General features: G+C 41.4%; 2 protein-coding genes across 2 annotated transcripts in view; one reads left to right on the top strand and one right to left on the bottom strand.

Annotated features, from left to right (window-relative positions):
• The first annotated feature begins 1,684 nt into the window (after window positions 1-1,684).
• GCSAM (germinal center associated signaling and motility) lies at window positions 1,685-18,287 on the top strand. Its single transcript, XM_063602893.1, has 6 exons — window positions 1,685-3,937; window positions 6,516-6,584; window positions 8,968-9,012; window positions 10,014-10,060; window positions 11,798-11,826; window positions 13,282-18,287. The coding sequence occupies exons 1-6, from the start codon at window positions 3,909-3,911 to the stop codon at window positions 13,594-13,596; spliced, it is 534 nt and encodes a 177-aa protein (XP_063458963.1). The 5' UTR covers window positions 1,685-3,908; the 3' UTR covers window positions 13,597-18,287.
• A 545-nt stretch (window positions 18,288-18,832) lies between these two features.
• C2H3orf52 (chromosome 2 C3orf52 homolog) overlaps window positions 18,833-21,749 on the bottom strand; it is a 31,884-nt gene continuing 28,967 nt past the window's right edge. Inside the window, exon 6 of the mRNA XM_003825086.4 lies at window positions 18,833-20,405. Coding sequence (XP_003825134.3) covers window positions 20,401-20,405 — 5 coding nt within the window. The 3' untranslated portion in view covers window positions 18,833-20,400. The remainder of the gene's footprint in view (window positions 20,406-21,749) is intronic.

Genomic DNA, 21,749 nt, shown 5'->3' with positions numbered 1-21,749 from the left:
TCTCTTTCACAATGCTAAGACATTCTGGTCCCCTGCTGCTAGCCTCTAGGTAGTGCAAAATGTGCTGAGGCCACTGAGGAGGGGGCACTTTTAGGTTAGATTGATTGTTTTTCTTTTTTTCTGAAGGTAATAGGGAAGAGAGAGGTTAGTTATAATAGTATACCAAGATTCCTTCCGACTCCCACACATACATACCTCTTTTTCTCGTACACAAAATGGCAGACCACTGGTTGTCATCCCAGATTTTCCATACACAAGGAAGAAGCATTCGATAATTTGGAACACATACTCTATTTTTTATTGTAATTATCCAGCCTGGGAAAGGAAATGGTTTTGAAAGAGGAGAATAGGAGAAACAGACAAGGGTACCCCCAGGTTTCTTAGATCTATATGCTGTGGAAACCTGATTTTCAATATAAGCTTTGTTAAGAATATTCTTTTTTACTTCAATGCTTCATTTAATTTATTGATGGGAGGGTTTTCCTGAATTTCAGATATTTACAGAATAAGAAAATTTACCACCCTAACATCTTTCCTAGAGTCAATTACATGAGGGATTCATGAAAAAAATTAATGGAGCTACTATTGGGGAAATAGAATTAAAAGCAAAATCTCCTGCTACTTCAGAAAACCTCGCCACAAAAATAGAAGAGAAAGAAAACACTTTTATTTCTGAATATTCAACCAGAATGTAATGCACACCACAGGCAATCCCCTAAAGAGATTACTAAAGGGAAGAAAGAAATCTTCCCCTTTTATATGCCAAGAAGATATCCTCCACTGCACACATTTTCTCAAGACAAACAATGACTAGTATTCACATAAGAGGACTTGACAGCACCATTTGTCACATAGCGTTTATCTGAAATTATTTTTGTAATATATTTGCTAATTGCCCTTAAAAACTAATTTCTCATTTCTTTTTGGCTGGAGGTAGATTTGCAATTTGGAGTCAGGTGTCAACTGAAGTTAGACTCCAGAAAATTGTATTCTGGAATACTTGAGCATGGAGACTGCACATGGACATTAGGGTGTGTGCTCTGAGATAAACGAAAGCTACAGTGAGAGAACATAACCAATCCCAAAGATAATTTCAAAGAACAATGACAGCAAAGGTTAGGTGGGAGTAGTATTTGACAATGCTTATTTGATATTGTCTCTCAGAGCTGCAAACTAGATTATACAAGTCATTAGCGTCAGATAGCTTTAAAGTTGTGACCTTCCTTTACATGAATTTTCTAGCCAGTTTCCTATCCTTTGCAAGAGGTAACAAAACATGAAACCCTAGAATGTGTGAGTTCAGACATTAGGTATGTAATAAGGAGGCTCTCTGTCCAGGGCTGCTTTCTGTCTTGCAGGGGCTAGTGAGTCTAGCGTGTTTTTATTTTATTCTCACATTTGTGTTTTTTTAGAAAAGTTAATGATCAATAATGGCTTATCTTTTATAATAAAATCTTCCATTTTTAATAAGGTGCTCCTGGAAATCCCTCACAGAGCCAAAAGGAAGTTTGGAGAGCAGCCATAAGGATAAGAATGATGTGAGATGAATCTGGGGTTGCACAGCTAGTACCCTAGTTTCTCTGAAATTGTTTCTTCTAAGCCCACTCCCCATCCTTCTCCTGCCTGTTTTAGATATGACCTTTACATTACTCAAGGACAAGCAATAAAATATTTTGCACTTTGTTTTATTTCTTTCAAGGAACTTCACAAGAGCAGTCCTGTATCTGCTTTTCTTACCATTGAACCTACAGTGCCCAGCTCATAGTAGGCACTCGACACATACTTGTTAAAGGAATGAACAAACAGATGAGTGACCAAACTGGAAACAACCATCAAATACAAGGATAATACAAAAATCCATGATTCCTGTCCCGAGATTTCTTTCTTTTTTAACCTTTTTTCTGTTGAGATTCATTTATGTGCAGTGAAGTGCACCCTTATTAGTATACAGTTCTGTGAATTATGAGAAATGCATACAGTCATGTGGGCACTAACACAATCAAGATAAAGAACAACAACAAAAAATTTCCTCCTGTGCTTTGAAAGTCAACACCTCCCCCACCTTTTGCTCCTGGCAACACTAATATGTTTTCTGTTCCTGTGGTTTCACCTTATCTCTAATGTCACAGAAGGTAGGCTTTAAGTCTGATCTCCTTCACTTAGTGTAATGCATTTGAGATTGATCCAAGTTATTGCATGTATTAATAGTCCACTCCTTTTCAATGATGGTCAGGATTCTGTTGTGTGGATGTAATATAACACAGAGCTTATTTAGCAATTCACTCAATGAAGATCAGTTGGGCTATTTCCAAGGTATTTCAGCTATTATGAGTAAAGCACATATAAAAATTTGTACACACAGTCTTAGAGGACATAAGTTTCACTTGGCTAAATGCCTAGGAGTGAAATTGCCAGGTTGTACAGTAACCCTATGTTCAATTTTATAAGAAATTGCCATACTTCTGAGATGGGAGAGTTCCCTTGACCCCTTCTCGGGACTTGCGACAGGGGTGTGGCCTACTTACTTGGCCACCACCATGCTCAAACTCTCTGTGGGAGCGGGAGCACACAGGCAAGCGGGTGCCAGGGCTTCGATGAGCACTTCTGGGCTCCAGCCCAACAGCAGCATTTAGGGATGTGTTACAATTCATGCTCTTTTAGCAGTTGCCATCCGTGGACAGCTAAGTGTTAACCCACTCAATGGAGAGTCAGGGTGGCAGCCTTTTACACCCTGCCCTGTTGGTACCCAGGTTCTTGTTCAGCATCCAGGAAGAATCAGGTTGCATGAATGGTTTGAAAGTTGATGAATGTGGACGATTTTATTAAATGGTGGAAGTGGCTCTCAGTGGAAGGGGAGCTGCAAAGGGGATGGTGCAGGAAGAAAGTGACCTTTCCCTGAAGCCTGCTGTCTCTGGCCGGGCTCCTCCCTGAAGTCATGCCACCTGAAGTTAAGCCGCATCTCTGACACTCAGTTGCTTCTTCTCCTCTTGATGTTCAGCTGCTTGTCTGTCTGCCAGCTGAGGTCTGGGGTTTATATGGGCATGGGATAGGGGGGCTGGACAGGCTAAAGAGTAACATTTGGGCAGGATAACAGGGATAACTGTTCTCATTTAGGGCTTCGGTTTCAAGGCTTGAGGGTGGGACCTTTGCCAGTGAACCACCCTCTTCTACCCAGTAAAGCCCTGCCTTCTGTCCTTATCACTTCTTTCCAAAAAGGCTGTCATTTTGCATTCTCATCAGCAATGCATGACACTTCCAGTTGCTTTGCATACCTTGCCATACTTGATATTGTCAGGGTTTTATAGCCATTGTAATAAGTATGTAACAGTGTTCCATTGTGGATTTGATTTACACTTCCCTAATGACTACAATGTTTAGCATCTTTTAATGTTCATCTGTGTAGTTCCTTTGGTGAAATGTCTGTTCAAATATTTTGCCCATTTTGTTATTGGGTGTTTGTTTTCAGATTTGAGAGTTGTTGATACTATATTTTCTACAGGTCTGTGGCTTGACTGTTTTAACCTCCTTCTGACTTTTCTAAGAAGACAACGTGATTTATAAACGTAAATATCTGTAGTGGAAAAACTCCCATGGCCCATCTGTAATTTCAGACCTGGGATTCCCCAGAGGTTCGAAGCTCTCATTGACGGGTAGTTGCTGGTTATGGCCAACAGCCAGGTTGATTCAGGCACTGACATGTTAGGACATTCTGCACATGCGTGCCTCTAACACTCCTCCCCCAGCCTCTTCCTCCCCTCTGCAGAGACACCCTTCTCCTTTCTGCTGTCTCTGCACGGGTGGCCAGAGCCACACAGCCCTTTCTTTAAGTCAGGAGTTGCCCTGTCAGAGCACAAGGCAAGAAGGAAGTGGTAAAGGGACGGAGGGGAAGCCCTGAGAGGACTGAGAGGATGGGAAATTCTCTGCTGAGAGAAAACAGGTAAGTCTAGACTCCCTGTGGGAGAGCAGAGGAGATGGGACAGGACAATACAGCAAGGAAGAGAAAAAGAAAGCTAGTATACAGTTAGCACACTAAGTTGGGGTAGAAAGTAGTTGGGTAAGGAAACTGCCAAGCCTTCAGTGCCTACTCTGTGCCAGATACCACATTAAATTTCCCATAGGTTTTGCCTTCTCCCAAGAATCATGGTGAGCAGCTGATGGAGAATAGCTGAAAGGTGGAAAGACTTTACCAAGGAAGGTCTATATAATAGGTTACCACCTAAGAAATGAAACAACTTTCTGAAAGCCCGGGAAGGAGATGCTCTCCTGAGCTCCTCATGCTCCACAAGGAGGTCAAAATCACCACCCTCTTTCAGCCACTATTTTAAGTTTGAAATAAACAGCAAGCTTCCTGACACCTTGAGTCTTCCTTTGATGTGCACTCCCTGCAAGCAGGTAAGCAGAGGTCATCTAGATTAAATAGGCACAGAACTCAGATTCACTTTCTGGACCTCAGCCTCTTTATTTTAAGTAGAAATAATAATACAATATCTACCTTAGAGAGTTCTAGTGTGTATTGTGTTAGCATAGTGCCTGACACAAAGTAGGGTTCAAAATTAGAAGATATTTTCTGCTTTCTTTTTTTGACCATCATCTTCCTTAATATCAAAGCCGTGCCACCAAAATAGTGCCACCACAGACAAGGTAATCTCTAGGGTATAAAGTGGGGAGATCTAGAGAGAGTAAGCGAGCCAGAGGGGGTCTTCACAGGGTTATGTTTGGAATCCCTGGTCTCAGTTCATGCCACTGGAGAGTGGAACACAGGAAAAAATGGTAGCCCACTTTTGACCACTTGCCAAAAAGAGGATTGGTGGTCCTGTGGAATATCTCATGTCCCTTCCTAAGAATCATGTTGTCTGAGACTTCTCTACCCTGGGTCGTCACAGCCCCTTGTCAATCTTCTACTCTAGCACTGTTCTAACAATTATATAAATTACTATTTTTATTACTAGATATGAGATGCTCAAATGTAGTGATTGTTTCTTATTTATCTTTGAATTCCTGGTTCCTGGCATTGTTTCTGGCATATCACGTGCACTGAATAAGTGCAAAAAAACTTTAAAAAAATTTTTTTACTTTAAAATTTTGTTTTATGTAAGAAAAAAAACCTTTTTTCCAAGGTGCACACATCTTATGCTATTTGGACTTCTTATGGTTTTTTATTTATTTTAAAGAAAATTCGATTTTAAATCTAGAAAGCTTTTTGGTTTCTGCCATTGCATTCATGCTTAAAATTCTTTGCTCTTCCTAAGATAAGACAAATCAACTCATATAAGTTTTGATTTTGTTATTTTACATTTGGCAACATATATTCAATATATGGTGTCAGATGTAAATTTTTTTCCAAATAGTTGATCAGTTTGCCCAACATCTTTATTTCTATGATGATTTAAAAGGTCTCCCTTGAACCAAGTGCAGTGGCATGCACCTGTAGTCCCAGCTACTCAGGAGGCTGAGGCAGGAGGATTGCTTGAGCCCAGGAGTTTGAGGGCAGCCTGAACAACATAGCAAGACCCAGTCTTAAAAATAAATTCGTTAAAATAATTAAATAAAATGTTTCCGTTAACGTATTCAAAAGTCTTGTATATATTGGTATCTAATTTTCATTGTCACCCCAACACCCAGTTATCATCTAGTCAGCATACCCCCCAACCATGTCTCTCCAGATCAAATAAGCTAAGAAGTCAGGGAAATTTTGCACAGAATAGAATGGCACTCATCCCTTCATGAGAGGAGCTCAGTCTCAGAGGAAGGGACCTGCCAGCAGCAATCCCAGCTTTTCCCCCTTAGTGGCTGTGGATCCTCAGACCAGTTGCCTAGCATTTTGGGCCTCAGTTTCCTCATTAGTATAAAAAATATAATGATAATATCTATCTTACGGATTTATTCTGGGATTAAATGAAATATAACACACAAAATGATTGGCATATAGTAAGTAGTGTTTAAGTGTTAGTTTCTTTATCCTCATACTCCCAATTCCCAACAAGTGGGAAGATGGGTATACAGAAATCTAACCCAAACAATGAACCAATTTATTTTCTTTATTCAATCCTTTTCTTCTCCTTCTGTCCCTTGTTCTGGGCCTCCATGCTTTCTGTGAAAGATGGTGTGATTTACACAAGACAAAGCCAGTACCTTTCCCCATTACTTGTGCATAGCTCCTGGAACTGCACCAAAGAGATGGTAGCTGAGGACCTCAGGCCTCTCTCTGGACACTGATACTCTCAAGGGTCATGACGAGGATCCCTGGATATTTGGGATCAGATGATTTAGGATCACTTGTTCATGGAGGTTGGAGAACATCAGTGTGCTGTTGCTGTGGCAATGGAGAGCATGTCAGATCAAAGGTAGCTTGCGACATGTGCTTGAGGAAACAGTATTAACATGTGTGAGGGCAACCAGTCAATTTCTGAGTTACACACAAATAGCAGAAATGAGGAAAGTCGGAAAAATTATGAAAAGAAGTGACAGGCCTGTTTAGGAAATACTTAGCCTGTTTCTGATATGTTGAGTTTCAGGCGGCAGCAGAACACTCAAGAGATGCCTTGGAATGTGAGAATGCAAAGCCCCAAACAGAGAACATCCAGGTGAGAGCAAAATCAACCAAACACCCCCCAGACCTTGTCCAAGGAGAACGAAGTATGTCAAGCCCTGGACTTCACATCCCAGTGAGAGAGGGCCCTGTTTAGACCAGTAGCAGTTGCAATAGTAGCAAATGTGAAGACAGGACAAAAGATAAAATGCTTGAAAACTTTGGACAGGAGATATGCTACTTTGCTAGAAGCCTAATGTAACTCCTAGCAACAGGAACTAAGACCCTGCTAGTCCCTGTTATGCCCTGTTATAAAATAAAAGGTCTTATTTCCTGTTGTCATTTTGTTTGTCTATCTCAGGTACCTTTGTGCTCAACCTCCACCCTAGCCATTTTATTTTAAGCTATAGGTGTCTATTTCTGAAGTGACCACATGCCCCATGTTACGACAATTTTTAGAAAGTTTGTGGAGACACCATTGTGATTGCCTTGATGTTGTTAAACAAAGACCACCTCATTAATTCTTTTTGAACAGACCTTTCAAATGTCCAGCCCTAAAGAATTCTCTCTAAGGAAAGGAATAATTAAAATATGGAACTAACGTTCCAGGATCCAAGAATCCTAAGGGCTGACAAGGTCAGTTTTTCTGTGGCCTGTAAAGTTATCTGTGCTTTTCACATGGTTTCAGGAGGAGATTTTGAAAGAGGAGCAATTAAAAAACAAGCACTGTTGTTATTTTTTAACACCAATGCCCGCGTTAGGGGCTGGAGACCCAGAGATTCCTTTCAACAGGGTGAATTTTTTCAGTTCAAGTTGAGAATTACATATTTTCAGGGGTATCTTTGGGCACATTTTAAGGCATACAGTTCAAATGATGAAATAAATCAGAAGGGCCATGGCATTATAACAAGGGAGAGGTTGGGTAGACCAGAGAGCCAGAGAAGGCATTGTGAAAGAGACAGATACCTCAAATTCCTGACACGTAGCCTAAGGGTATAGAGATTTGTCTAGCTTGCTTCTTGGAGGCTATCTGAACCCATCCCAAACCAAAACCACCATGTTGAAATGCAAGAATAAACTGCAGAAAAGTCAAGTAGGAGAAACAGCCAGCTTACAGATCGTTTTTGCCCATATTTAACCTCAGCTTATTCTTATAACTCCATGTGTAAGCAGTATATACATCCTCTTTTATAGATTTAAAAACTGTGGCCTCAGGAGTTCAGAGAATATCTCTGAAAATCATCCCCCTCCTCTTATCTCATTCATTTCTCCTCAGTGAATCTGGTTTGTTAACTTGGTGTGATTCAGTAGTTTTCTTACGATGTTTCCTTAGCAACAAAGCAGATAATGTAAGCAAACGGCCTGAAGCACATTGAAGGTAACCTAAAGAAGAGGAAGAGCTGCAGCTGTGCCTCTGGGCCCCAAAGGCTTTGATGATGCATAGATCTTAGAGGTTGTCAGAATGCTCAGCCAAGCAGGTGATCACAGCCAAGGTCACGATGCAGTCAGCCTCTCCTCCACTGCTCCTCCTGATGAAACTTCATGGGAAAGCTCACGGGGGGAGATATTTTTGGATGGTGTTTTCCAAACGTTTTTACATACTGTAACTGATACTACTTTATAAAGGGCTTTCACATTCAACCATGTAGGTAGTTGACTATGCCTCAAATTCAGAAAGATGTACAGAATGATACTTATACATTAATGTAGATGCAGGACTGCAGAGAGATTCTAAGCCTTTGTGCTATAAGAGAGAGAAGTCCTGTTATTTAACTATGTCGTTGGAGTCAAGGTGGTAGATTTGCTGACCTCCTGCACCAGGGTTGTTCTGTCCTTGGCTATTCATTCTGTATTCATATCTTCATCAAATATTTTTTGAAAACCCATTTACTGTGTGCCAGATGTTGTGTCATAGACTGGAAATGCATACCACGATGAACAAGATCAATATGGTCCCCAGCTTTGTGAAGCTCACATTCTAGTGTAGAATATAGACAAGTGAGCAAACAATTGCAATATACTGTAAATTGGAGAAATTCAGAATATAGTAAAATACTGATATTGCCTAACCCATACCTGAAAAAAATGATTTGTAAAATTTCCATACACTTGTACCTTGATTTCCTGGGGATAACACTTACGTGTTCTTCATTACAAGGGAACCAAGGAAATTACCAGAATTGAGAGTGAGGAAACATTTTTCCTTTGCTGGGAACACAGCAGAAAGCTTTTTTCCTGATTAGGAATTTGATAGTATCATCTTCATCCTAGGAAGACAAAGGCATTCTACCATGAGAGATGTGTCCAAGTTATCTAGAATGAAACACGCTTGCGGGGAGAAAAAAAGTTTTCCACAGAAATGGCAAAAGGAAAGGAGTCACCTTAACAAAGCTGCAGAAATCAACCTTATGATTTGCCATCTCTCTTGGGTATTTTAGATGCTGGGATCACCATATCGCTGAAGGGTGTTTCTGCCTTCCATGGTGAGTGGACAGTTGTTTTTAGGAGTTATTTCCCTAAGTGTGGTTTCAATGTGGTATTTGCTGTAAGTTACCTGTGACTGTCTGTGGCCACAGTGGAAGCCTGTCAGTAGCCCAGATACAATCACCTAAGAGTTAATCAGGGAAGCAATCCTTCCAATTTGATGAGAAACAGGAACAATAGTCTCATGGGTCGCATGCTCTCCTCAAACAGGAAAGCCTCAGAAGCAAAGATGAAACTAGCTACTAACGTAGAAAAGATACCTTTTTTTCACACTGCAAATCTGAGTCTGCATGTTCCGAAGCACACATTTCTATCTCTTGCACATAGAACTTATAGTCGGGGTGATAGTATAATTTATCATCCGAACTAAGATACCTTTGAGAGTGAAAGGGATGCTAAAAATAGTTAAAGCTCGCTAAGTGATTGATAATGACCTTAACCAGACTGAGGCAAACCAGGACATAGGGTCACCCTCACAGCAGATGTTCTTGTCTACTGAAATGATAGTGGGCTTCCATTATATTTATATCACATTTTTTCAGGGAGTCTTTCTACAGTGTTCCCTTATGCGAAGAGTGTGTTTATTTGTTTGTTTGTTTTGGAGATCATAGATTAGAATTGAGATTGAAAATAATCCTGGCTCCTTCACTCACATGATAGAAAAGAAATTGATACTTTGTCAGAAAAAAAGTCTCCAAAAAAGTAACCTCTATCACCATATTTCCCCATCTATAAATCAATTCCCTATCAGATTTAGAAAAGAAAGAGAGGAGGAGAGAGAGAGAGAGAGAGAGAGAGAGAAAGAGGCACAAAGGAATATATTTCTATTTGGCCTCATCTTTTACTTTTTTCTTTTTTACTTAACTCATCTATGCTGAAGGAGGTATTATAAAAGGTATATAACTTTAACAAAGAGTTAAAAGTAAGTTTTGTAGGCTTGTGTCATTTCCTTTGAGAGTTTCTGAATATTAAAACAATTTGCTTTGCTTTTCTTTTACAGGAAAAAAATACTCATTTTTGAAAAGAGGCAAGATTCCCAAAACGAAAGTAAGTCATTGATTTCCTATTATTTTCACTTTTGATAAGACTTACATTTCCAAACTGCTTCTTCTCTATGTTCCCAAAGCCCCTTAGGCATATTTCAATTACAATGTCTACACATTTTGCTGCACTGTATCCAATTGCATGTCCTTTGTCCTCAGTAGATGGTGAGCTCATTGAAGCAGGAATTGGCTCATTAATCTCCACATTCCTCAGTTAGTGCCTGAGGCCTGGAGGCTGAAGGCAGTAACTGGGGGCAAGGATACAAAAGGTGGAGGAGAAAGGCACTTACAAGAAACTGCGAGAAAGCCAGCCTGGGATAGGGGAGGGGTGGGGCCTCCTGGCCAAGTTAAAGATTTTCATCTTTGTCCTGACAGCTGCAGGAGATACTGGCTTTACACAGTGGGGAGGCGGGGGCAAGTATGATTAGATTTGTATTAAAGATATCACCCAGGTTCCTGTGCAGAAAACAAATTGCAGCAAGGAGCCGGAAGAGCAGATACCAGAAGAACACTTACGAGGCTGGTGCAGTAGTCTCTGGTGATAGAATAGCATTGAAGTTAAGGAGAAAGAATTCTAGAAGGAGAGTGTGATGAATTGTATCACACCTAAAAATAAAAATAAGAAAGTGTAGGCCTGAGGACAAGCCATTGTGTTTCTGAAGAAGAAAAATGGAAGAGTTTTGACTTTTCCTTCCTTAGTTTAAAGAGGAGAACCTAATTCATTTACATAGAATCTTAAAATCTAGCCCTGCAAGATGTGTAAATGAATAATACAGCCTCCCACCCTAGCCACTTCACTCCAGGAGTCGTGGGTCCCAGGGAACCTCAATTTCCATCAGAGCAAAACGTAATAGAAATAAGACCAGATGCTAAAACTCTATGCTGAAGATGCTTTTCTTATAATGATAATCAGGGAAGTTTTAGATGCCTATAGGAGCTTATGGAGATGTGGAAATCCAGGATGTGAGGACCGAGAGAATGTCAATCCATATACCATATGGTAGCTTCCTCTGTAGACTTTCATGTGAGGGCACATGTTTGTTTATGGAATTGGTGTGTTTGCAAGAGGGTAGCAAGGGTGTCAGTTTGCCTCTTTGCTGAATGGCCAGAGCCATTTGGTTTTAACTAGGCTTTGAAAAATCGCCCTGCTCATTTGTTATCTGCCAGCAGGTATAGGAATGGGAATATTTAGCTTAAGAGTTTCCTGCTGTGCAAAACTCCTTGAACACCAATTATCACACCACCACCATCCCGTCACCTAGAGTAGAAACGACGGCCCTCTGCTCCACAGTGTGGATCTCTCACAGCCCCTTGTCTGTCTCCTGTGCTAGCTTGTGAGCCTTTTGAGGACAGAGAATGTTTCTGATTCTCCTTTGTCTCCCCAGTGCCTGGTGCAGAGGCACTGAATTTGTGTAAGGAACACAAATCAATTTTGTGTAAGGAAGGAGACGGGGCTAGGTAAGGAGGGAAAGAGAGCTGGAGGAAGAAATCGTGATTTCCTTTCCAAAGACTAACCAAATGTGTCTCCCCCCTCTCACCTCTCAGGCTGAGCACAGCTCTAGCTGTGACTTGTTTAGATGTCCTGTCACTCCCCAGGGATGTGCTGTAGATCAGAATAGCCTGAGAAGAGCTACCCCAGCTGTTTCTTGGCTTTTTAGTTATTTATATTCTAGCCTCCCCTGCTCTTCCCTTCAAATCTCCCCATAACCTGAAATTCATTGAGTGTATTTTCTTTCTCCAGATGAAGGAATGTCATCTACTCCCATCCAGGTAATAAGAACATCTCTAAGCTATTTTTTGAGATGATGATAGAAGTACAGACACCCTAAATGGCAGGAGAAGTTGGCCTCTGAGATCCCTTCTGACCCTTACATGGAGAAAGACTTTAGATGTCAGTGCTTGCGAACTCGGGTGGCATGTGCAGGGCCGGGTGGCAGAAGCAGCAGCCACTTCTGCTGTATAACTTATTGAAAGGAACTTAAATTTACTGACCACTTGATTTATGACAGACAACATGCTGAGTGCTTTACACACATCAACTCATGTAGCTAAAACGACAACCCTTGAATATTGCTACTATAATCCATCCCATCCCCCGATTTTATAGATGAGAAAACTGAGAGATTAAGTGATAATTCCCCAAAGCCAAATAGCTAAAAGGGGGCGGAACCAGGATTCAAAACCAAGTCTCACTTCACAATCCATGCTTTTCCCCCTGTACTTTGCTGCTTTGCTTTTTATCTCCTGATATCCCATCATAAGTGAAACCTTCCCTTGAGTCGCTTCCCTATTTAATAACATAAATATCTCTAGAGGGCAATTAAATATCACAGCCAAAACACATTAAGATATCGTAAGATTATTTATATTTATTTATTTATTTTTTGGAGAGAGAGTTTTGCTCTTGTCACCCAGGCTGGAGTGCAATGGCACGATCTCAGCTCACTGCAACCTCCGCCTCCTGGGTTCAAGCGATTCTCAGCCTCAGCCTCCCCAGTAGCTGGGATTGCAGGTGTGTGCCATCACACCTGGCTAATTTTTGTATTTTCAGTAGAAATGGGGTTTCACCATGTTGGCCAGGCTGGTCTCGAACTCCTGACCTCAGGTGATCTACCCACTTCGGCCTCCCAAAGTGCTGGGATTACAAGTGTGAGCCACCGTGCCCAGCCAGATTATTCTTTTTTATTAGAATGGGCTATCCTCAGAGCCATGAGACTGGGAATTATATGGGTAGTGTCTTAGTCCACTTGTATTGCTATAAAGGAATATGCAAAGCTGGGTAATTTATAAAGAAAAGAAGTTTATTTGGCTCATGGTTCTCCAGGCGGTACACTCATAACTGCGAGGATGGCACCAAGCCATTCATGAGAAATCTGCTCCCATAACCAAAACACCTCTCACTAGGCACCACCTCCAACAATGGGAACAAAATTTCAACATTAGATTTGCAGGGGACGAATATTCAAACTATATCAGGTGGTCAGAGTTCACTCTGGAACAAGGGGCAGAGAGGATGCACCTGAGCAGGCTCTAGACCTTAAGCACTCTTGCAGCTAGCCTAGTGGTTGGGGTAGAAGCAGCCATTTAGAAAAAAATGGCCAAGAGATGGGGAGGAGGTGGTCATAGAAGACAGACTTGACCAAGGGTCAAGCCTGTGTTGAGACTGAAGTGTAAAGGTCATGGCAAGAGACCAAATCTTGATGATGGTTCTTCTTTGACAAGCAGGACAATGTTGACCAGACCTACTCAGAGGAGCTGTGCTATACCCTCATCAATCATCGGGTTCTCTGTACAAGGCCATCAGGGAACTCTGCTGAAGAGTACTATGAGAATGTTCCCTGCAAAGCTGAGAGACCCAGAGAGTCCTTGGGAGGAACTGAGACTGAGTATTCAGTTCTACATATGCCTTCTACCCCCAGGCATGCCCGATCCCCAGAAGATGAATATGAACTTCTCATGCCTCACAGAATCTCCTCTCACTTTCTGCAACAGCCACGTCCACTTACGGCCCCTTCTGAGACTCAGTTTTCCCATTCATAGTGAAGTGGCTGGACTAGCATTTGTTTAGCACCAACAAATAAAAGGTGGGATGGGGGATCTGCCTGAAGCAGGGATGGGACACAAAGTCCCTCCAGCTTATCTCCCACAACAACCCTTTCCCTGCAGAGCATGGTTTGTATACCACAAGCCCTCTTAGCACGCAAGAGCCAAAATCTAAAGATCAACCATTTATCCTGAACAACACCATTTGAGAAATAGGTAACCATCTTTGTTTCTACATGGTTTGGAGAGTATAGTGGTAGGAGGGGCTCCCTGATTCCCCTAAAGCTATGCACACCACAAGGGGCTCTGCTCTTCTGTCTGGGATCTTCTTATAAAGTGTTCCCATGATCATTCTCTAAAGTCACAAGGAAGCTGTACTCATCATACTAAGTGTGCCCAAGGGGGAGTTCACTCATTACTGTGACCTTCCAGCTCAGCCCCCACCCCATGGGAGCCTGTGTTGCTCCTCTCACTCCATGTGTCTAAGTCATGTCTTTTACATAGTGTCCTTTGACCTGTTGGCCCCCATGGTCTGGTTAGTTATGTGAGTTGAATCAAGAGGCTCTAGGCCAGATGTTTACATAATTTTAACCTATATGATTTTATTTTTAACTTTGTATTTCTCCCTAGAAATCTTAATAAGACAATTATACCATCAGACAATGTTAAGAAGAACGATCCTTGGAGATCCCGTAATCCCACTACCCTTCTTTGACTCAGAGAGGATAATTTGCCTAATGATACATTAAAGTTAGTGGCAAAACTTAATTTGGAGCCTGATTTCCTACTGACTTCCAATTTAGTGCTCCCCCAGTATGCTAAATAGAAAGCCCTCTGCAATATATTAAATGTATACTAAATGTATATATTTAATAATGTCATGTATAAAATATGAATAAAATGTCCACATAGGAAATTAACACATATATACCTTCTCTGATAAGCACTCCTCTGTGTGTCCTGATTATTTACTTTCTCTTATCTTTTCCTTAGTGTTCCTCAAATTATATCTATCCTCTAAACCAGGGATCAGCAAACTATAACCCCCAGGCCAAATCTAGCCCACTCCCTGTTTTTATAGATAAAGATTTGTTGGAACACAGCCACACTCATTTGTTTACCTACTATCTATGATTGTTCAACCATGGGAGAGTTGAGTAATTGTGACATGGACCATAGGCCCTAAAGAGCCAAAATAAATATACTTTGGCACTTTTTGGAAAAAAAGTTTGCAGACACCTGCCCTAAATGATTATAGTTTGAGAGAAACTTAGCAGAAATGTGTTTGGTTACTGATGCATAAGAGCAGGCACCAATAAAATGGCATAAAAATATTAAATCACAAATGGATAAGTGAGACCAAGGCAATTTAGCAAATTCTACTATTTCTGTATTCACACCTGTGTCTTCCACTTGCTGTTTTATTTAACTCACGGCTACTGTCCTAATTTTAGGGATGCTAAAATAGTTTGTTTTAAAAGAGGTTTGTTTAAGAAAGCAGTAGGTACATTATGTTTACTAGACAGGCCCTTGGACCAGCGAAGCGACAGGGAACCTGGTACATTATGTTTAGTTACTGTTTTCTTCTCAAAGTTAACCAAAGCTAAATAACTTTCCTATGTAAAATGTGCTGACTCCCAAAAGAGGAGAAATGCAATGGCTTGAGCTTGCATGTGTCACAGGTTTGTGGAGCCTTCAGCCAGGTGATGGTCTTCAGCTAAAGAGCCAGCTGCATCTTGGTATCTCTTCCTCTGCTAACTTCCTACTTTTAGCAAAATTCTTTCACGTGGAACTCTAGCTGATCCTTGGCCAGGATCAGATCCTCAAAAGGAAATATTCAGTTAGCAGTGGATATTGTACAAGATGTAACATGGCTTAGAGGAAAGAGTGTAGACCCAGCGACAGATCATCAGTCACTCAAATCCTGGTTCTCTCTCTTCCTCCATCTGTGACTTTGAACATGCTACTTGGAGGCTCAGCTTCTTCACCATCAACAGGAGGATTACATCTAATGCAGGCAATCATCTATTACAGATGCCGAATAAATGATATCAAAGAGCACAGAGAAACAAAAATCTTTTATGATGTATGGAAAAAAAACATGCTGATATAGCTGGCTATTCAGGGTCACCCAGCAGTCCTCCAGCAAGGTAGAAACACCAAATCAATAAGTTTATGCTAGAATTTTTCACATGGCTACTGGACCATTGTGGAAGTAGACTGGTTGAAATATTCTTAGTATGACATAGTAAGTTATATTTGTTTGAACCTTATCCTGTGAAAGCATTATCTGTCCCAAACAGTATACGCCTTTTATCAGGCACACATTAAATATAAATGTTTAACCAAAGAAAGTTGTTCTTATAATGTAATTATAACAGGGATTTATAAGAGGGAATTATAAGAGGGATTATGAAAGGGAATTACTTTTGAGCAAGGGGAGCCATTTGGGAGTGCTTCAAGATACCCAATATGATATACACAATTATGATTTCTCAGTCAAAAATAATATTAAGAACAAAAAAAGAGTTAAAAAATTCTGACATGAGTGTAATATACTTAATATGTAGGATGTCTCAAATTTCCAGTAAATAAATTTTAATGTCCCAAAATACCCACTATGTCTGTATGTAACACTGATCCTGTTTCCCCTACATTTCATGATTTCTAATGAAAGCTGTGCACTCCCTTTGCAGAAAATGCACATTCACATACACACACATTTGTATACGATGAGTGCGGGGGTTAGGGATGCAACCCCTCAGTGAAAGAGTCCCTGTCCCTGATAAAGAACCTGAGCCTGAGCATTTAAATTACTCTCTCGAGCCACAAATATAACCAGAAAACTCCTCCTCCCTCATGCTGGTCTTAAAACTACATAGCCAAAATTCAGAGGCACAATTTATGCCACAACTGCAGACTTTGTGGTTTCCGTTTCACGTACATACTAGCATCTATAAATAATCCCTTATTCTGTGAATAAATTCTTATTTAAAACAGAAGAGAAAAATAGGAAGAGGGCAAAGATAGGGCGGGAAAATCTGTTGACAACAAGTTGAAATGCTAACGTTTTTTAGGACAAACTTGAGTGATAGATGCTTCGGATAGTCTCAGGGATGGGCAAGGGCATGGACAGAACAGGAAATAGAAGTCTCCAGGATTCCACAAGGGGTCCAGGGAAAAGTAGATTCTGTTTCCACTTATCTCTGTTCTTTTCCAAGCCTATAGCCTCAATTCAGAAACCCACTTGATCTGAGTGTACCTTGGCTCTGCCAACTGTGAAGTGGACCAGTGTAAATTCTGTCTACTTTCCTACAGAATTCTCTTTTGCAAGGCACTTGGTGAAGCCTTGAGAGGTCATCATCATCATAGAAAGCCTCCTGCAGTCTGAGGGCCCTCCCTCTCCATTCACCCCTGACCCCTGATCACTTGTGCTCCTTAGGGATTCCCAGATGTCAGCTAAGCCTGAACTGAGCCTGCCTCTGGGGATCCTACCTGGGCTGGTGGCCATTCATAGTATGTGGTTGCCCTGTGGGCTAGGCTTTGCCCTCAACAAGCTGTGGAACTCTGGGCTGGTCCTCCCAGCTCTCCAGAATTTGATTTCCCAACTGTGAGATGAGGGAGGTGCCTTTTGAAGCTGAGTCTGTAATCTCTAGTCACAAAGGAAAGATTCAAGGATGTCTGTGGATAAAGCTGCCAACAATGCAGCAATTGTTAATTCACAATGCAGTGTAAATTAACTTATTTTAAAGCAATGAAAGAGTGATGGGAGAGGAGAAGGAGGACATTGAGAGATTTCTCCCATTTTTTCTTAGCATTGATCAGACTCTGAATAGGACAGGATTCATGTCCAGAATTCACATGTAAAAGACAAAAGAGAGAATATGTACCTCATCCTAAGAAGACACGAACATGTGTAAAGGAAGGCAAATCTTCTTATTCAAATCCCACCAGTGCTTCAGGATTCGGCTTCAGTCCTACTTCCTACAAAAAAACGTCCTCTGATTATACTGACCACTCTTTTCTCTGACCACCCGCAACCCTACTGTTTCTGTTTGTTTGTTTGTTATGGAGTTTCACTCTTGTCACCCAGGCTGGAGTGCAATGGCGTGATCTCAGCTCACTGCAACCTCTGCCTCCTAGGTTCAAGCGATTCTCCTGCCTCAGCCTCCTGAGTAGCTGGGATTACAGGCGCCTGCCACCACGCCTGGCTAATTTTTAGTAGAGATGGGGTTTCACCATGTTTGTCAGGCTGGTCTCGAGCTCCTAATCTCAGGTGATCTGCCTGCCTCGGCCTCCCAAAGTGCTGGGATTACAGGCTTGAGCCACCGCGCCCAGACTGCCTTTGTTTTTGACCCCTGGGTATTTTTTTCTGCTGTTTCCTGTTTCATCTGTACTGATCCTGACTCCTTAATAAGACTAACAGCTTCTTTTCTTATTGTTGTCTTCTCCATTAGTATCCCCATAGCCTTCCATAAAACACATCATTTTTTCAAATCTGTAGAACTAAATTAAATTGAAAGGCAAAAAAGAATCAGACACATGGCTGGAATTTTTGTTGGCAGAGGAACAGGAGCAGGTTCTGCTGATATGGCTGTTGCCATTCTATCCATATCTAAGTGACATCCAGAGAAGAGCAGTTTTCTTCTCAAATCCTTCAATTATTAAAACCTCACTATGTACCAGGCATTATGCTCATCATGATGTTGTGTGATGACCAGTAGATTTATCTCCTATAGCAGAACAGTGCATTTGTAAGGGCCGTTTTTTTTTTTCAAACACCACCAAATATGTTAGTCACAAAGGTTAGTTTTTTCCCATACCATTTGGGCAGAAAAGTCAAACCTATGGAAAGTCCTCTCTATGACTTGCAAATGGTCAAAACCCAAGACAAGGTACTTGCATCTTGGTGCTTTCCAAAGAAGAAGCGAAGAACAAAACCAAATCCTGCCTCCAGACATGAACAGGCTGTTCCTTCAAGTCCAAGCCCTTTCAGATACCAAGTCCTGCCAGAGAGGGCCTCAGAGAAAGAGGAGGGGATGGCCTCTGCCTGCTCTTGCTGGAACAGAGAGGAGAACCCAGGCCGCCCCAGCCAAACTTGGCTTGATCTTATTCACCCAGAAGAGGAAGCTGCCCTAAGGGAAATGAAAAAAATTATGTTCAACACCATTTACTGCAAAAAACAAACAAACAAAAACCCAGCCCAAAGCTCAGCCAATGGGAATGCAACAACACAGATGCAAAAATAATGTATTGTAAATGTTTTTAAATCATTCTCCATTAAAATTTTTCATTATTTTCTACAAAATACAAATACACTAAGGTTCACATTTGACATGCAAAAAATAAAGAGGAAGAAGAGAAATCCACTAGTTTCACTAGTTTAAGGAACAATCACTAAAATGAGACAATGATCTATAGTACATGTATCTTCTAGTTAAATAGGAAAGCAAATTCACATTATCCAGAGTCCTGGGTCATAAAGAACTCAAGTCAAATCTAGTCTGAGGCAGACACTCTGGCTCGTGCCCACACACAGCTGCCCTTCACACTGACTTTAACCCAGGGCTCATTTAACTGAGAGGCGAGATCTCTCACAATACAGCATAAAACTCTTTCTCCTGGTAAATTTCTTTTCCCAACAAAACAATCAGTTCCCTCACAACAGGCAATTCTGTATCTGTAGACAACCAATACAGTTGCTAATATTCCTCCTACCCCCCAAATAGCTGGCAAAAGCTTCCAAGAGTTTATTTTCAAAGAAGAGTGGTTCTTCTTGTATCACAACCATCCGTAACAGGATACACAATCATTGCCTGAAGACACTGAGTCCCACAGGAAGGTTTGTAGCACTAGGCAACAAAAAGCCAATGCGTAATATCCAGAGCAGATATTAAACAGCCTTAATGATTCTCTAATGGAAGTTTATAAAAATATAAATGGAGTAACTATCCAAAGTGATAGTAGTGTGCTCAAAACTCACAGAGACCCATATTTCCAAAAAGGTGTTCAGGAATCACAGGAACAACGAGGAGCTGCAAAATAATGAAGAAACACATAGCTCCCGTCTGTAACTAGCTATATACATAGATTTCAAAGTAACCTTGGTGGTGTGCCTAAGGCTGGCTGGCTAAGATACTCAGGTACAGGTCATGGAAGTAGACACAGAACCACACTGCTGAGGTCTTCTAAAGTGCCTTCCTTTTCTTCACAGCCTGGCTTAGAGGTAGATCAAATCGAATGGTGGGAGGGGAGGAGGGTGACTTCAGTGAATAATTGGCTTAGTCTTCCTAACCTGGCTGCCTGCCACTCCGTGCTCTACCAGCTCATGCTTACGCGATCCCACCTAAAAGAAGACAGTGCACCTCTGCATTAAAGAAAAAGTAGCCCAGGTGGGTGGAGTGCTTCAAGAATAGCAGTGAGCCATGATCACACCACCGCACTCCAGCTAAGCGACAGAACGAGACCCTGTTTCAAAAAACAAAACAAAACAAAACAAAAACAAACAGAATACCAGTGACCTCCAACAGTGGGACATACCCGCTGACCCTATCGCCCCCACCCTAGCTGGCTTCCTGCCTTTGTCAAGACTGGACCCAGCTGAAGCAGTGCTCAGGAGCTGTTTTACTGGGCTTGGAGCCAGACTGCAGAATCGGGAGAGAAAGGAGTCTCCACCCCTCTGGTTGTTGCTGGTGCTTCTGTATTAATCCACAGAATCTTTTCTGCAAAACAGAGTGAATTCCCTTCATCTCCAGGACTTGGTAGAGCACTGCTTTCAGACAGAGACCAGCCTCCATCACTTCATTCTAAAAAGAAAACACAGATGAACAAAAGTTACTGATTTTTAAAACCACTATTAAATGCTTACGTTTTCATTTCATTTCATTGAATTTTAGTATAAAATCTTAGATAAAATTGCAAGGTTTATACATTCCTAACAGAGGAAATTTTGTCTTCAGTCCACACACACACACACACACACACACACACACCGCTCTGAATACATTTCAAAAGGCAAATGACATTTATTGTTTCTTGCTTATTTGTTTGGGTAGGATGCATGAGAAATAATTTTGATGATGTGGTTTTTGGGTGCTAAGGACATTTTAACATCCAGTCCCTTTTCATAATCTAACCATAAACTCTAAAATTTCCGTTTTTAAAACGTGTAAAATATACTGTGAGAAATTCTGATGAGAGAAATGGTGTGAACCCTAGGGCACAGCAGGTGCAGATGCAAAGCCCCAAGCAGACACAACACAGGGGGAGCCCGCCGGGGTCTACAGACCAGGAGTCCAGCCTCGCCACCACTGACAAGACTGACAAGATTCACTATTCTCCCTACCTGGGGCTTTTTCCTCTTCTCTTTCACAAAAATCCTGGTTTTGCCCTTTTTCCCTACTCAGTCTACTAGCTGACTCCTTCCCATGTGAGAACAGTACCAAGTACCTCCTCTGTGTCCAAAATAACTCATGATGCTGACCTATTCTTCGACCTCTGTAAAACAGACTTCCCCCTCCTAGCCCAGGGCCCCACTCATCTAGGAGGTGAAGAAGACCAAAGATAGGGAAGGGTGAGGGATGATGGACTTAAAAAATTCCTTTATCATTATATTTTAAGTAAAGTTTTTATTTTTATAAGGCATCCAAATATGCATGCAGTCAGGTCAAAATAATCGCCGTATTTCCAAATTAGAGAATGAGAAACAAACACACACAAAACCCCTCAGGAATCTAAATTACAATCTAATTTTGGATTCTGCTTCTAAAGCGCACATATACAAACCCCAAATGGACCATAGGCTGGCCTCAGGGAAATACTCGGAATCCCTGAAATTGTCTGTACAATTTTGTGTTGTGGGGAGAAGTAGGTACATTTTTTTTTTCCTGGGGAGAAGGTACACAGCTGTCTTCAAATTCTCTAAGGGGCACACAAACCAAACAATTTTAAGAATCTTTGCTCTTTGAAGACTAAGAACATTACCATTGTGGGAAACTAGTTGCCTGGGTAATCACAGGGCGGGGATGGTAATCCCCCAAGCCCACAGCTCATGAGCACGTAGAAACTGGCGTAAGAACTCATTCCATCCCTCTTGGTCCCTCCCAGGGCCCTGGGCCTCTCCCTGACACATTTTCCCTTTCTCTAGAGTT

Source organism: Pan paniscus, chromosome 2 (assembly GCF_029289425.2).
Source record: "Pan paniscus chromosome 2, NHGRI_mPanPan1-v2.0_pri, whole genome shotgun sequence".
NCBI classification, from domain to species: Eukaryota; Metazoa; Chordata; class Mammalia; order Primates; family Hominidae; genus Pan; species Pan paniscus.
The sequence above is the reverse complement of the archived record's forward strand: the minus strand, read 5'-3'. Positions and strand labels throughout refer to the sequence as shown.

What these genes read in the sequence shown, in the direction of transcription:
- GCSAM (XM_063602893.1), top strand. Translation starts at nt 3,909, where the DNA reads ATGGGAAATTCTCTGCTGAGAGAAAACAG. An exon ending in CCCAAACAGAGAACATCCAG is followed by an intron (nt 6,585 to 8,967) that starts GTGAGAGCAAAA and finishes TGGGTATTTTAG; the next exon opens with ATGCTGGGATCACCATATCG. An exon ending in GGGTGTTTCTGCCTTCCATG is followed by an intron (nt 9,013 to 10,013) that starts GTGAGTGGACAG and finishes TTTCTTTTACAG; the next exon opens with GAAAAAAATACTCATTTTTG.